Source organism: Lotus japonicus, chromosome 3, assembly GCF_012489685.1.
Source record: "Lotus japonicus ecotype B-129 chromosome 3, LjGifu_v1.2".
Classification (NCBI taxonomy): Eukaryota; Viridiplantae; Streptophyta; class Magnoliopsida; order Fabales; family Fabaceae; genus Lotus; species Lotus japonicus.
The window spans coordinates 89,520,529-89,538,948 of NC_080043.1; the positions used below are offsets into that span (position 1 = coordinate 89,520,529).

Sequence of the window (18,420 nt, forward strand, 5' to 3'; positions counted from 1 at the left end):
GATTTTATGTCAGTGTTTGTGAGAGCTTATGTAAACAGCTTATGGCAGGTCAAAACCTGTTTTGAGCTTATTTTTATAAGCTACTCAAGATAGCTTATGAAAAAAACCTTAGGCTTATATATAGTTTATTTTCAATTTATTTCAATAAATTTTTAAAACAACTTATGAATAAGCGCTTAATTAAGTTGTGTTTCTAAACAGGGCCAAAGAATATAAGTAAAACAAATACTTTTTAGTTTATTTTTTAAGGATTCATCGAAAGAAAAAAGATGGCGAAATAAAAATCTAATACATACTTCAACGCTATCATCTGATTTTTGTGTCACAAAAAACATATTATTCATATTAATTTCAATTTTTACTCGAGTCTTTATTTATTTATTATATAATGTTTAATATGATGAATACCCCGGAATGATAGCTCAAGTGGTAAGATTTAAGAAATATATATGTTTGGTGGGAGAGATTAAACCCTGGAGAGTGTTATTTATCTGATGTAAAGATAAATAAATATTCACTTCCTTTGAAGTATGTTTTCACAATCTTATTCCATTTAATAACATTTTCATAATATTTTTTGTCGGAAAGATAAATTACATCATCCAGGGATCGATCCCTGAACCTCCACACCCCAACTTATATGTTTCAAAGCTCTTATCACTTGATTTATCATTTGGGGACAACTTTTTTAGAAAATGAATACTATGTAACTATTAAATTAAAAGTTCTTATTGATTCAATCATTTATTTATCATTTTATAAAATTTGAAAAGAGTGAATGATCAAAATGTTGGTATAGTTAGTCTGTCATCTAGCCACATAGATTAACATGACAACATTTTGCGCAATCAAAAACCACAAGATATTTCTTTTTTCTAATGACGAAGTTGTTAGCATCAAACATTTTTAGAGACCAATCTTTTTTCTTTTGAAACCCTCAGAGACCAATTCTAAAACTAACTTAATTGAGATGTTACACGAGAGAGTATTTTCTTCTTTTATAATGAACTTATTAACGCCCAACACTTTTAAAAACTAATTTAATCATTCACACTCACCTCAATACTTTTGCACCTAAATCATGGGTTGACAATTTGTCATTCAATTTTGGCTTAAATATGTTGGATGTCCCTCTAAAATAGGGGTCATTTGGTTAAAGCCCCTACAAATTTTTTTGGGTGGAATAAGCCCCTAAAGTGAAAATAATATATAGTGAATTAGTGATAACCCCCTGCTGTGAGGTTTCGTTTAATTTCTGATGATTCTGCAAACAGCGCTGACATAAATTATATTTTGTGAAAATTATTCAATTAAAGAGGGTGTCACGTAAGTAAATGAGGGTTGAAAAAAGTAAAATTAAAATAAAAACCCAAAGTAAAAAACCCAAGTACGTTTCAGGATTTTACTTGGTTTTTTACTTTGGATTTTTATTTTATTTTTTATTTTTTCAATCCTAATTTACTTACGTGACATTCTAATAATTTTCAAAAAATATAATCCACTTTACCGTTTGCAGAATCATAAAAAATTATACGGAACTCACGGCAGAGACTTATCACTATATATTATTTTCACATTAGGGGCTTATTCCACCCAAAAATTTTTATAGGAGTCTTAACCAAATGACCTATATTTTAGAGGGACCTCCAACATGTTTAAGCCTTCAATTTTTTGTTTTCCCTTGTTCATATGTAGTATAAATCATGTGCAAATATAATAAATGCATATCTAGTCTAGTACCATATATTAGCTCAAGAAATATGGTTACCTGTCTATTTCTTAATTTCTCCAAAATACCAGCATTCGGGAAATAAATTGGGTCACAATTGATAGTTCCATTAAACTGTCTTAACCGGCCTAAATTCTAGCAACAACAGCAACCGCCAGTTTTATTGATCTATTTTTTTCCCAGAAGTTTTGTATTTGACTTAATAATTGCACCGAATTCCATTGGCTGGTTGGAGGCAAGTTGGTCAACTACAAACCTTTTGCACCAAATTTTTTAGTGTACAACTAAAACTCTACTCACACATCTAAACAAATCATTCCCCTCTTTTAAAATGTCTAAAGTGTCTAAAGTACTATCTTTTACCTTCTCATTCACCATTTCATCCTTCTCCCTCTCAATGTTGTCAGCACAAAGATCCTACTCATGATTGGAGGGGTAAAAAAATGTCTGAGAAATCTAATCTAAAACCTTCATTTAATCCAAAAGCCAGGACCCACTAGTTTAGAGAGATTAAGGGGTTTAATGCTTCTGAGGATCTAAATTGTAAGATCCTACCATGATGATACTTAACAACATACACATACATCAAAAAATTTCACACATAAAAAATTACTCATTATTCGCATCATTATAGTAAATCACGTACAATATTAAAAAAACTCAAATATAATATTCAAGTGCGCCTAATATGCTAGACTCTTACTAATATAGTATCTCCCCAAGCGACTCCGATTAACCTAACAATGATATATACACACACCTCATTTTCTAAACACTTCATTTCCACTCATTTTTATTTCTATCTCTCTCTTCTTATCATCTATCACATCTCATATTTTCTCTTTCTTATTTTCTTTTTTCTTCCTATCTCTCTCCTCCTTCACCTCATATTAGAGGTGTGAACATAATATTATTCCAATTAACCTATTCTTCTTCCAAATCAGTTAATCCATTATCCTTATCAATAGCTTCCATTTCCACATTTGCATCTCCACCATCATTATCAATACTCAACAGCAGGAGGAAGATCCAACTTATCTTGAGCATAAACTTCCACTTGCACCTAGCTCTAGTCTATTCTCTTGGGTCAGTTAAAGGGCCAGACAAAAGAGATTGTTTAAAATTTAGAGATAAAATTTCACACTTTAAAGAGCAAACTACTACAAGTATACCAGATACCACATCTTTCATCCAAAATTTTAAGGCATTGGATTTATGAGTCTTCACCCTTATAAACCACTCAAAGTTATTTTTATCTTCTAATGTGGGACTTACTCACACACTTGATATCACAATAATCTTCCCCTGAAGTGTGAGTCAATCTCAAACGAAAGTTGGGCTTGTACTCAAGCAGAACCTCAGAAGTCGTCATTCTGGCTTGTGCTTCTGAGTCTCAGACATCTATCGGCTCTGATATCATTGGTAAGTCAATTAAAGGGCCGGGCCAAACAACCATTGCTTCTGATATCATTAGTCAATTAAATAGCTAAAAAATTGTTGATAGCAGCAGACCAATAATCTGGAGATTACATTGCACTTAATTCATTTAATTAAGGCTTAAATGGTTCAAAGACCCCTGAAATTACAAAGGGAATCAGTTTTAGGACCTAGAAAAAAATTTCATCAAATTGGGTCCCTAAATTTTTTTTTTTAATTCAACTAAGGCCAAATGTTGTCACAACTAAATTTTGTCCTAGCCACCGTTTCCACGTGGCTTTTTTATTTTTTTAATGAGAAAAATTAATTAAAATTAAATTTTTAATTCCAAGTCAGTTATATAAGCAGAAAAAAAAACTTAATAAAATCCTAATCTAAATAAAATCTCTAATCTAAACATTAACCTAAACTATACAAAATCAAATCCCTAATCTAATAATATCAAATACATAATCTAATTCCTCTCCAGCCCCAAATTCAACCCTCTTCATCCCCATCCCTCTTCTGGCCCAAATTGAAAACTCAGAAATTTATCCTCCTCTTCATCCTCATTTATCTTCAAATCACTAACACCAAACTAAATTAAAATTCCTAAGTGCCTAATTAACCCCAAACCCCTTAAATTAAAATCCCTAAATAACCCCAAACCCCTTAAAAAAACTAAAGTAATCCAAAAAACACCTAAATCTAATGAATAAAAACCCAAGATCTGTAACCGAAAGAAGAAAAAAAACCCTAGATCCCTCATCTGGTTCATCATCTTCTTCTGCTTTCAGCGACTGCAACGAGAACGAGGAGTACGGATTCTCAACCTCTCCCTCCATTTTTTCTTCTCATCTAAAAAGTGGCTTTTGTTCCTTGTGTATGCTCATAAGAAAACGTTTCACTCTTGTTCCTGGTCTTACAACTGAAGTGTCAACCAAAAAACCCAGAAGAAGAACAATCAACTAAAAAACCCATACGAAGAAAAATGATGAATGATCCCATAAAGCAAGAGAACAATCCCAGAAGAAAGATCCACCAAAAACCCTAGATACCCACTCCAAAGTTGAAAAATAGCAAACCCTCAGATCGGAAACATGGGTTGCTGCTTCCGAAGAGCTCGCAGGTTGAACACAAAATTAGGGATTTGGATCTGGATCTGGAAGGAGAGGAAGGAGAAGAGATGGTAGCATTCAACAAAGCCACCACCGAACACATAAACTCACCCCACCCTCAGCAAACCAAACATCAGAAGAAAGAGATGAAGTGGGTATGGAGAAAATTCATTCAGCTTCAGCTTCTTCTTCGAAAATCCCCTTATCCACACCACCCCCTGTCGCCATAGCCATGGCGTTGAGATGCTCTGCATGCTCTTTTTCATCATTTTTGCTGTTGAATGGATGGTGTGATAGTTCAGTGTAAGCATGGTGAGATTTAGGGGAAAGATTTTGACTAAAATTTGGTTGGACTTGGACCACTAATTAGATGAATTGGGGAAATTAAAAACAATTTTTCAATTTGTGTAGATGAATTGAGGGAGATGATGAATTGGGGGGAGACAGAAGTCACAGAACGGAGAGCTCGATATATTACAATAGGAAAATCATTCATTTTTATGTATTATGAATGATGAATGATTATATTAGGGATTAGGATTGATTATATTAGGTTTTTATTTAAATTAGTGATTTTATTTTATTTTTTCTGTTATATAAATGAGTTGGAATTAAAAAATAAAGGTTTATAATTTTTCAATTTAAAAAAAATAGAAATTTCACGTGGAATTGCTGACTAGGATAAAATTGAATGCTGGCAACATTTGGCCTTAATTAAATTAATTTTTTTTTTAAGAACCTAATTTGATGAAAAAAATTTATATGTCATGAAACTGATTCCCTTTGTAATTACAGGGCCCATTTTAGCCTTTAAGCCTTTAATTAATTACTAGTACTAAACAAACAGTTGAAGGTTTTTGTTTTGTTTTTATCTTTTTAGGCTCTTGTTACCAAAAAAAACAAACAGTTGAAGTTTTTTTCTCTGTTACATCAACTGGAATGTTGCTCTACTCTTTTCATGAAAGAGAGAGAGAGAGGATTGTTATACCGACAGTCTCATGTGCCCAAATATTGGTTCCCATAAATCTCACATAACATGTTTTGAACAGCAATATTATGGTATTTAGAGTTATGTAGTTGAGCGTTGCGGCATCATGGAAATATAGTTAGCTTATTGGATTTGCCGTGTCCTTATTTTCTTTGTTATCCCATCTCCCTCTAGAAATACACAAACCTTCAAGTTCCAATTCATCTGTATCCAGACTGAGAATTAGTCCTCAAAGATTTGCAGGAACAACACGCAAACATTATTGCATTAATATCTGAAGGGGTGTGACAGCTATGGTAGTTCAACTAACCGTACGTTTGAGAATTTAGAGATGTCTGCTCTTGGCATGTGGAATAGTTTATGTAGGACGGTAGAAAAGATAATATACTAATAAAGAGGATAGAGGATTTGTTTTCACACTAACAATTCTCACTCAAATTAATTAGGACAACAGTACCAACGAGTCTCAGCACACGGTTGATAGATAATTGAGTTTTTTAAATATTTAGTCTATAACTTATTTTCTTAACGATAAAATTATTTATTCTTATTAAGAGACATACTCACTTAATGTAATATTCAAATCTATTTTGAGAGGATAATCTCAAAACTTATTATTTAGATATATTTTGATAATATAGGGACCACAAACATTTATTACATGCAAATAAATGCCTTATCACTCGGTCAATCATGTCTCAGAATATTTCATATATATTGCCATCGGGGGGTATAGCTTTCCTTCACATCGACCAAAGTTTATTTGTTTCATGTTTCATACATTTGTGTCATCGTATAGTTAATTGTTTTTTCTCCAATGGAATTGGGAAGCATTACTCACTTTCTTCAGGACAAGAATGTATTGGTCATTGGTGCCACTGGCTTCCTTGCCAAAAGTGAGTGCTTCTCTATCTCTTTCACTTGCATGTTGTGAGTGTATATATTTGTGTATGTAATGTGGGTTTACTTTGTATGGTATTGCAGTCTTTGTGGAGAAGGTATTGAGAGTTCAACCAAATGTGAAGAAACTTTATCTTCTTTTAAGAGCCACGGATGCAGAATCTGCTACTCGACGACTGCACAATGAGGTTTGCTCTAAAATAGGGAGAAAAAATATTTTCAGACACCCAATATAATAAATACCTTATTTTTCCAAATAGCTGTACTCTTACCACACATTCATTATATATCACATTTATCACCTTTTCTATTTTCTTGTTTCTCACACTTTATCTATAAATCATTTTTTAAAATTTTGGTCTTACTCAGTTCCATGAATACTCATAGCAAAATATATGAATAGTAATGAGAGAAATGAGATAAAAAGAGAAATGAGATATAGTGACTTATATGATAAAAAAGAAGAAGTGATAAATAAAAAAAATATTGTGGATGAAAATGAGTTCGATGCAATAAAAAGCGGTGTGAATAAAAAATAATTATAATGTCCACTTTGTTTGAATCATGAATAAATTATCCTAAACTTGTATCTAGATTAATATCCTAGCTAAGTCTCACCTACATTGTAATATAATGAGATTTAATATTTTATTAAAATAATAGAGTACAATAAAAATTAAAGGAAAATTTTCTAAACATCCATATAGTGTATAGATCTAAGAGACTTTCATAGTGAGAAAGAAAAAAGAAAGAAAGAGAATTAATAGATGTGATACTGATTACTAGCAACGGATTCTTTAAATGGCTCACTTCAACATACTCATCGTGATTAATTTTTTTTTGAAAATTTAAGACATAAAAATGTGTTTGACAATCAGGAAAGGTTGTGTTTGTGTTCTTAAAAAAAGTTGTTTAGCATTTGTTGTGATGACATAAATGAATAGTTGATAGAAGAGAGACAGATAAAAAAGGGGTCTCTTAAATGTTTACATACCGTTGATGCTCTGACTAAACAAGGTTGTACTAGGAAAAAAATCTTGTGGCCAATGTTTAAGTTTTGGTTCTCCTAATTCTTTTTGTATATATCCGTACTTTGCCGAATTTTGTATCTGTACTTTGCTCTTGTTTTTAGTAAAATTGTGGTCGTTTGAAAAAAATTAATGCTTAGATTTCATTTATATGTTTAAGGTAGCGTTTGGTCCGACTTATTTTTAACTATTAAGTTACTTTTAAGAAAAGTTTGGTCAAACACACTTGATAATAAGCTCTTAAAAAATAAGTTACTTATTCTTTTACAAAGAAAATATGAAAAGGTAAATTTTAAGTAAAAAGTTAAATGAGGGAGCTTTTTTTAAATAAGTTGTAGAGAAATCACCTCCACCCTCTACCACAACCACCACTTCTACCATCACCTCCACCACAACCGTCCACCACCACCACGACCACCACCTCCATCGCCGCCACCACCTCCACTGCTGTCGCTGCTGCCATTACCACCACCACCATCACATCCACTACTACTGCCTGCCACCCTCCACCACCACCACCTCTACCATCACCTCCACCATAACTGTCCATCACCACCATCGTTGCCACCTCCACGACAACCCTCACCACCACCGCCACCACCTCCATTGCCACCACCACCACCATCATCACCACCTCTACTATCCACTTCACCACAACCGTTCACCACCACCATCGTTGCCGCCACCCTCCATCGTCATCACCACCACCACCATCTCTACCATCACAACCGTTCACCACCACCATTACCACCGCAATCACCTCCATTGCCACCAACACCACCACTTTCATTGCTACCACAAACATCACCTCCATTGTTACCACCACCCTCCACCTCTACCATCACCTCCACCACAAACGTTCACCGCCACCACCGTTACTACCGCCATAAACATGCACCGTCACCACCACTGCCGCCTCCAAACCACTACCACCGCCATTTTCGCCAACTCTTCCTTCATAACCCCTTTTACCATCGCCTCCACCATCACCACCACTGCCATCACCTCCACCACCGGTAACAATCACCGCCACCGCGACCACTGCCAATAGGTAATACCCACCTCCAACACCAGCGCTAGCTGACCCTCCACCATCATGTCACCTCAACCACCTAGTGTTGTGAATTTAATAACTAACTAATAGATTTTAAATTAAAAGCAGTTTTTAAGTTATAAAAAATTAAAAAGCTGACAAATAATTTTTACTTTTTTTTAAAAGATCTTATTTTCCACTTTTACTTAAAAGTAACTTTTAAGACAAAAAAAAGTCGGGTCAAACACTACCTAAGTATCATTACCGTTAATTAAGTGATGAAATTTAATTTACAAATTAAATAAGTTAATTACATCAATTTTCCTCTGGCAGATCACATAACTGGTGCTATATATATGTACATATGATAATTATATTTTTCATACATGTAGATTATGCGGAAGGACTTGTTTAGATTGTTGAAGGAAAATCTGGGTTTGAAGTTCAATAACTTTGTCTCTGAGAAGGTGACTGTGGTGCCCGGGGACATCTCTAAAGAGGACTTGAATTTGAAGGACTCTGTTTTACGTCAAGAGATTTGCAATCAAATTGATGTCATTGTTAATTTAGCTGCCACAACTAACTTTGACGAAAGGTAATTAAGGATCATATAAAACATATATCAAATTAGTCACGGAAGTGTTCAGCACTAGCTAGCCTATCTCCAGACTTAGAAAATACTCATGTAGTTCTTAAATGTGTAAAATATTGATTAAATTGGTTCACTTGATCAGGAAAAAACATCAATTTTGGACTAATTAACTTGACCTATATTAATGATAAACACTAAACAGCATTTTCTACTTCTTGAAACAAATTGACCAACTTTCTCTATTACACTCATTATTATATGCAGATACGATGTTGCATTGGGTATAAATACATTTGGAGCCAAGCATATCTTAAGCTTCGCCAAAAATTGTATTAACCTTAAGGTGCTTGTTCATGTATCAACAGGTCAGTATTTTAAAATTTAAACTGAACCACTCCTATCTACTTTTTGTCTCGTTGAATCCTTCACTTTATGTCAAATCAAAACAATTAATGAAGCAATTAAGAGAAGGATGATACATAAACTCTTTAATTTAATCAGTCCTTTTCAGTTTTCACAGTTACTGTATGTGTTGGACTCACTTTGTGAGTTTGACACATTAATTTAATATATCATTGCTAGAGTTTTTTTTTTATAAGTATAAGATTTACATTAAAAGAGAGTAAAATGGGTCCTTCAACCTTTAATATAAAGAGATGCCAAAGATTGATTAACTACTCAATTCTCCATCCCTCACTAATTATAAATCACATTTCCCTATTTTTTGGAATTAAAAGAAGGGTTTTTCTTTTGAAAGTAAAAGAAGGGGTCAGTACCAATAAATTTATTAACTTTTTTAGATTTTTCATGAATTTCATTTTTCAAATTAAAAAAAATAAATAAAATCACACTATATCTTTCATACTAAATATAAGGATAAGTTATTTCAAAAAAAATATAAGGATAAGTTTGAAAAAAAATATATTTTATTCATATAAAATGACTTATATTAAAAAAATACTTTTAAAAATAATTATACCGCATATGTTTATGGCAGGGCTACTTTTGAAATACATAAAGTTAAAAATTAAAATACATAAAGTTTTTTTTATAAGCAATAGATCATATATATTGAAAAGAAGTACAAGTGGTACTTCAACCCAATACAAGTAGAGATGGAAGAGGAAGGAATGTACAAATTTTTTTCAAATTAAAATAAATAAATAAAATCACACTATATCTTTCATACTAAATATAAGGATAAGTTATTTCAAAAAAAATATAAGGATAAGTTTGACAAAAAATATATTTTATTCATATAAAATGACTTATATTAAAAAAATACTTTTAAAAATAATATACCGCATATGTTTATGGCAGGGCTACTTTTGAAATACATAAAGTTAAAAATTAAAATACATAAAGTTTTTTTATAAGCAATGAATCATATATATTAAAAAGAAGTACAAGTGGTACTTCAACCCAATACTACAAGTAGAGATGGAAGAGGAAGGAATGTACAAATTTACAATAACCAACGAGCACCACCAAAATACTAATGGTTACCACCTCCCAAAAGATCAAAGAAAAAAACCTCATTAGGAATGTACAAATTTACAATAACCAACAAAATTTAAAAAACTTGGGTCACATGGGGTCTAATTTTTATTGCAGTCTAATCTTTTCGATATACAAAAGTTCTTATGCAATCCTTCACTTTTTGTCAAATCAAATCAATTAATGAAGCATTTAAATAAATGACGATATATACTGGCCATCTCTGGTCCTGTCAAAATCTTTAATTTAATCAGAGTCCTCTTCACAATTATGAGTGAGATTAAATAACTTCACCATGTGTTCAAAAAAAACTTAACTTCACCATGATTAATCAATATAATTCACATGGCTTCAGCATATGTTTGTGGCGAGAGAGGAGGGCTGATATTAGAGGATCCATGCCAATTGGGTGTGTCATTAAATGGAGTGCCAGGACTAGACATTGATGTGGAAAAGAAAGTGGTGGATGAGAAATTGAAGATGCTTAAAGAAGAGGGAGCCTCAGAAGATGAAATTAAAATGGCCATGAAGGACTTAGGTATGAAAAGGTAAGCATCTACCTAAGCTTCCTTGTACTATATCATAAATTATATTTGTCCAATACAATGTGATTACGTGTCGAAAATATTCAAGTTTTTCGAATTCTAAACTACTTCATTATAGAGCTTTAATACATGTTAAGAACTAATTATTACAAATATTTATGCGGTTGATTAAATGATACATGAATGACTATATTTCTAATTGTAACTTAATTTATTTCAATAAATTATTATAGAGCAAGTGTATATGGATGGCCAAACACTTATGTCTTCACAAAGGCGATGGGAGAAATGCTTGTAGGAACTTTAAAGGAAAACATGCCTGTTGTTATTCTACGCCCTACAATTGTTACTAGCACTTACAGAGAACCATTCCCTGGCTGGGTTGAAGGTGTAAGGTAAATCCCTAAATTTTATGTTACTCAGTATGTTCATGTGCATTGTAATGTAACCACATTAATTGCCGAGATTTCTCATACCTTGGGACATTTTTTGCAGAACCATAGACAGTTTAATTGTTGCTTATGGTAAAGGAAAATTGACATGCTTCCTTGCGGACATTAAGGCGGTTTTTGATGTGGTAAGTCACTAGATGAAGTTTCTAATCTTTTCTTTATAGGCCAAACTTTTATTGACTAAGTACTAGCTAGGGATGTTTGTGCCCACATTTACACCAATGGACCTGAAAAAAAAAATGCTAAAAACAACAGAGGAAATGAAAACTGAGGGAAATCATGCACTAATATGTGAAAGAAGGAGAAAACAACTCATAACACGTTAGAATTAGCTTCTCTTTCCCTAGAATAAGTTCTGGTAAGCTGAAGTTACATACAGAAGCTACTTACCAGAATTAATTTCGGATTTAATATCAAATATAGAAGAATTTTCAAACATGCTATTAGAAGATATATATTCAAATTCTAAGACTTCCGAAGATGAATATCATTCCACCCACCCATGGAAAAAAAACAAGATTTTGTAAAAGATTAACCAGCTATTGTATCAAGTGATTGAACACCATGTTTAGAAGAGGATCAGTTCCATTTAGAAAACACCATGTTACTTAGTACATTACAATACATTAAGAAAGAGCAAGCGCATATATAGACTATTAATTAATGGTGTAATGTTCTAAATCAAAAATACTCTATACATTGCAATACATTATTTACTTAAAATGGATGTATTAATTTATGCTGAGTTTGAAATTTAACAGATACCAGCTGACATGGTGGTGAATGCAATACTAGTGGCTATGGTGGGTAATGCAGATCAGCGCCCCTGTGATATGATATACCATGTTGGTTCCTCTGTTGCAAATCCAGTGAGATACCTTAATCTTGAAGACTACAACTTCAGATATTTTTCTGCAAAACCGTGTAAGGACAAGGAAGGAAAGCTTGTCAAGGTTAGCAGAGTCACAATATTGGACAACATGCCTAGCTTTCGGAGATATATGTTCATCCGCTACTTGCTTCCACTAAAGGTCAATTCTAATCCGTAGATTCTGCTTTGGATTCTTTGATTCATGCAATGCTTAACACATGGTCAACTTTAGTTACTACATGTTTGGATCAACGTTGTCACAGACTCAGCTGATGTTTGGATGTACCTGTAAAATTGATTTCACATGTGGAGTCGGATCCATTCGCCACAACAAATAGTTGTTTCTGCGTTAAACATAATCACATCATTTTAACACACATTAACCATATGCAATTTTAGTATTATGTGCTAACGTTGATCCAAGCGCACACAGAGTTGAAACTGAAGTGATTAACGTTTTGATACATTTATGCTAAGTGATTTTTGCGGGGAATAATGTAAAATCCAATTGTTAAATACCACAATTGATTATGTTCAACACAAATTTGAGTTTGGATGTGAAATTAATTCCGCATGATGACTCCCAAATATCTCTATATCCAAATGTGACTTTACTGAGTTTCAGGGTTCCTAACAGTAAACCAAACATACACTTAAATTTTAAGCAAAAAAGATGCTAACTTGGTTTGCATTTTTAACAGGGGCTAGAGCTAGTCAACACAGCTTTCTGCCAATATTTTCAGGGAATGTATCTTGACATTCACAGGAAGATCCACATTGTGATGCGGTTGGTTGACCTTTACAAGCCTTACTTGTTCTTCAATGGCGTGTAAGTTAACCACCACTTACTTTACTTTGTAGTATTTAACATATCTTATATATCAATTCACTTACATCAATGAGCTTGTTTGATTTGTACACAGATTTGATAACATGAATACAGAAAAGTTGCAAATAGCAGCAAAACAAGGGGAAGCAGAGATGGATGTGTTCTACTTTGATCCAAAAATGATTGATTGGGAGGACTACTTCATGAATATCCACATTCCTGGCATCGTCAAATATGTTGTCAAGTGATACACATGCTCGGGAATCTGATATTGTTTGTAGCTTTTGTCTTAGAAGCTAGAATCCCCATTGAATTGAACATTATGCTATCTGAGATTATGCATTGGTGTGGTACCAATTTATTTATATATATAGCAAATATTTGAACTTCTCATAAAAAAGACTCATAATATTTCATTGTTAGTTTATTGAAGAATTGAGTGGAAGATAGATGTACTCAATTAGATAACAGAATAAGTTATGATACAACATAAAACAAAACAAGAGCAACAAGAAAGCACAGAAAACTTGTGGCATGCGGCTCTGGCATTTTAATTATCGAACACCTTAACTACAACCTGAACATCCCCCTCACTTAATTCACACATGAGTAGTGCTAGAAATTGTACCATTGTCGCTCCTCAATCCAGTACCATTGCCCCAATCTGTATGGCCAGTTTCAATGCTTAAGGGCGCATACATTGCCAATGCCTTTGGTTTGCATACCACTATTTTGGAGTCCAACATCAATCAACGCAACCTAATATGTTAAAAAAGAGAAGTCAAGCGAGTACATACTTCTCATACAATATACTCCTCTAGTAATACAAAAAAATTGGGCTTATTATTAAGAATCACTAAATACTAAAATGGGTCTAATTAGTGCATTGACTTTTTTTTTTAAAATATACATTCTTCCGTATTTATCATTTGTCATTTTCTCTCACTAGTAATCATTGCATTAATTATATTTTACTATACTTATTGATTTCCACCAATAAATGGATTTACTCACCACTCATATACCAAAAATCATAATTAGTTGAATGAGTAGTGATTAATAGTAGGTGATAATTAAAATTTTAGAATTGAAAACACTCAATTAATATAAGGGTATATATGGAAGAGTACAATATTTTTTGTTGGATTATTGTAAAATGTCTTATAGTTATGAACTTTTTTTATAGGCGAATGTTAGTGATTGGTGGTTAGTAATTACAAATGTTCCTCCTCAGGGTTCGAACCCTAGACCTCTATCTCCAACACATATTTCTACCCTTAGATCAACCAAGTGAGCTACTTTTCCCACCCCTATATTTAGGAACATGAGAAATGTACAACTAGATCTTATAAAAAGGTACACGGACAGAGTATAAGCTAATAAATTAATACTGTAAAAGTTGAATATATTGACAATACTTATTTTTGTTAGAATTATTATCAAACATGAAATCAAATTTGAATGTGGTTACAAGTATAATTATTTTTTTTTATTTTCTATTTTGTATCTAATTTTTTATGTTTTAAAATCATATTGATAGAGGAATTTCATAGTTTAGTTTTTCTCTTAATATTTCAATTTAGTCCATCAAATGACATTGATTGTAATAATATAACATGAATATTGAGAGATCTGGTCTCAAGGTTATTTATATCAATCCAATTCAGCTTTTTTGAAAGAAAAAATAATATAACATGAAACCTGAATCATTGCAATAATTAAAAAAAAGGAAAAAGAGATGAAAACCAAAAGATAACCTAATTAACAAAAATCAAAATCGAACAAAAATCAAAATCGAAGTGAAATTGAGAGAAAGCAAACCAAATCAAGAAGAATGAGGGAGAATTGCAAATAAGATCGAGAACTCACCTTGAACCAGATCGAGAATGTGAACCATATCGAGAAGAATGAGAGAGTGCAAACCAGGTTAAGAAGAACGAGAGAGATCGAGAATGCGTACGAGAAAGAGAACGCGAACAGATCCAAAAGAATGAGAGAGATCGAGAACCCTCCAGAGAGAAAGCGAACAAGAAAGAGAGATTGTGCGTGTCGCAAATGAGAAAGAGAGACTGCATGTCGTGAAGAAGAAAAAGTGGGTTGAAAATGTGTTATTTTAGAAGTTTAACTATTTTAAGTTTAATTTTGGAACATAAAGGTTATGTAACAAGGATTTTACTGGTGAAAATATCCTACTTTTATTTGAAGGCTAAAGTCCCAAAATCTTGTTGTGGCATTTCTTGCAACTTTCCTTCATAACATTAAAGAGAATGTTTGGTGGAACAGATGGTAGGTATCTTATAACTAATCTTTTTTCAAAACTAAAAAGTTGCAACTTCTCTAGGTGGCACTATCTCGGTCTCTCCCTAATTTTATTTTACTCATTTATCATACTATAATTAGTAACTTGATGATGCTATATATGATTTATGCGTATTTTTTACTTAATAATAAATATTTTGAAATATTATTTTATTATATAAATATATCAAATTAATTTTGAAAATGATGATGTCCTAAGATGATGATAACAAGTTGATACAATTACAAATTATTGATCTCATTTTTTATTATTATAGAAACTTAATAAATTTAAGGGTTAGGGTCATATTAGTCCCCGTGTTTGTAAAAACGTTTGATTTTGGTCCCTCAGTCAAAAAACCGCCAGTAATTGTATTATAAACTGTCAGTAACTGTAAAAAAAACCGCCACTAATCGTCATTTTTTTGCTAAGGGGCCAAAATCAAACACTTTTACAAACACAGGGACTAATATGACCGTTAACCCTAAATTTAATCCCAAAGTCTAATATATTACAAGTATTAAGTTTCCTAACATCATTCAACGCCATTTATAAATTAAGGTAAAATCAAATTTGATTTCTTTTATGAGACAAACACAGATATCAAACGATAGTAGAAATTGTTTGGGAATGTTCGTGATAAGTTATATATATATATATATATATTCAAAACCTAATAGTTTGAAATCAATACTAATATTATTTGCTTGCTCATAATTTTTTTAACCAATTACGTAATTTTTTACTTTAGAGTATTTCATTGATTTTGTATGTGTCACTTTCAAGAGTTACACACAAATAAAGGTTGAAGATTCTTGCAATTGATCATGAAAGAAATGCATGTTCAACAATAAATGTTGTTTATAGGAATGTTTTTACTTTTTCTTTTAAAGAAATCAAATATATTGATTAAATGGAAGCTGACATAGACGCCAATACATTTACAGACACAATCGAAATCAACACTGGCGGTACCTCCTGATTGCCTCTTTGCAAGTGTACAAAGTTGCCCGTAGTAATAAATTATCGATCCCTCGAGAATTGTGATCAGGGGCGGACCGATGTGTAATTTAGGGGGTTCATCTGAACCTGAACCCCCTGAACAAAAAATATTGCACTTAATTTTCTATGTAATTTTTTTTTTGAACACCCTGAAAATTTTAAATTATACAAGCAGATTAAGTTTTACACCTGTTTGCACCAAAGATCGACCTATTTGCACAACTCTGACTTGTATAATTTTTATGTATAAACATATTAAAGATGTTTTTAATTATATTTTAACTGATATGTTCATTTGAAAAATTTGAATCCCCTGACTCCGGGGTCCTATATTCACCACTGATTGTGATTCAATAATAATTTCTATTATTTCTCTTATTTAGATTTATAAAAGTAAAAACCAATTTCTGATTTTAGAAGTAGTGATGTTGTACGCAATAAGTAACACAGAAAATTAAATAGATTTGAGAATTCAGTTGGGAAAAATAGCATTCGGGTATGTTTTACCTATTTGTCCTATGTTTCAGTTTTAACAATATTTATATGAACTCAATAAACCTCCCTTCGGCGATCTAGCTTTTATTCTAGGATGTTGATAACTCACACGCCCTAGACTTCCAATTCAAATACTAAGTCTGTCTTACGAGCACCTACACCAGAGAATAGAAGATTAAGTCATAATTAAACTAGTCAACGCAACTAGATTATACTCTTGAATCAAGCAGTAGGGAACGCCTAATCGAATCAAATTCTTATTTCCCTAATTCCTAATCAACTTCCGTTCTCATAGAAATTAGCAAGTTCCTTGCGTGCACTCAAGAATAAACAATATAAATTGATTCAATTACGAAGATTGGAAAAGATAATTCATATAAATAACGATTCAAATCAAAACATAGTTCAAAACGGATTTACAACCCAAGTACTAAAAGAAGTTTAGCCAAGCATGGTCATAATCGAGAATTCAAGAGAAAGAAAAAATAGCACCTAAAGTCTCCATGAGTAACCTTGAAAAAACTCTCATAACCTAGGAAGTTTGTGCTCAATTCCAATCACCAAAAGCTCCTTCAAAATAAAAGTAACGTTCAATATATGTTCTTTCAACAACCATTGCCATGTGTTAGCTAACGATTGGCCAAGCTTTAAACGGGTGGAATCCAGCCCTTCTCGCACCACCATCTTACGGTGAACCTCTTCCAAGACCACGCCACATGGCATGGTGGAATCCAGCGCTTCTCGCACCACCATCTTATGGTGAACCTCTTACAGGACCGCGCCACAAGGCATGGAAGCTCCGTGGACCAGCAGCACCAGATCAACTCCCTTTTTCTGACTTTCTCTTTTCTTTTTATTCTGAAAATCCTAAATAAAATAACAAGATAAATTAAAATAAAATACTAAAAAGATAATAATCCAAAAATAAACAACCTAAATTCTAACTAAATCTATAATTTAAAAAGTACTAATTAATAATAAGATAAAAACTACTAAAATCTAGCAAATCAAAATAAAAACTCATAAAATCCTAAATTAATTAAAAATACAAAAATCATATAAAAAATACCATAAAAACTAATTAAAACTCAGAAAAATAAAATAAAAATAAAATAAAAGACCTACAAAAATACCATTATATCTCCGGGTTAACACCTCGTCAATCCAGACAGACCCGGAAAAAGAAGAGGCATGCCTAGTCAGGAAGTCCACAACTTTATTCCCAGAACGACGAACAAATTTTTTTACTAGAATTTGACTAAAATTATATTTGATAATTTTTAGGACGAACATGTGTGTTCAATTTATCTTTTTATTACAAATTTGTGTCTTTTATATACCAGTTGTGACACGGGTTCAACACTAATAAACTAATTGTTATGTGTGGTTAGAAACTTATATTCTGGTATTCCTCCATGATTTCTCCAGTTACCAATTTTAATTGGCGCAATAATTAATTATTAATTTTTGTGTTTCTTACTTGATTTTCTTGGTAATAACTAACACCGCTCTTCATTATTGTTCCTATATATAGCATTGTCATTTGGGACATCATTTCTCGCCTGCATCAAATAGTCTTTCGTGTTTCAACTACAAAGACCATCCTCATACTTCAATTTTCTTTCA

At 32.4% G+C, this 18,420-nt stretch overlaps 1 protein-coding gene across 1 annotated transcript; it reads left to right on the top strand.

Annotated features, from left to right (window-relative positions):
• Positions 1-6,056: 6,056 nt before the first annotated feature.
• LOC130747164 (fatty acyl-CoA reductase 3-like) lies at positions 6,057-13,426 on the top strand. Its single transcript, XM_057600018.1, has 10 exons — positions 6,057-6,147; positions 6,236-6,339; positions 8,605-8,807; positions 9,069-9,169; positions 10,657-10,849; positions 11,080-11,241; positions 11,342-11,423; positions 12,060-12,329; positions 12,871-12,998; positions 13,093-13,426. The coding sequence occupies exons 1-10, from the start codon at positions 6,069-6,071 to the stop codon at positions 13,244-13,246; spliced, it is 1,476 nt and encodes a 491-aa protein (XP_057456001.1). The 5' UTR covers positions 6,057-6,068; the 3' UTR covers positions 13,247-13,426.
• The last annotated feature ends 4,994 nt before the right edge of the window (positions 13,427-18,420 follow it).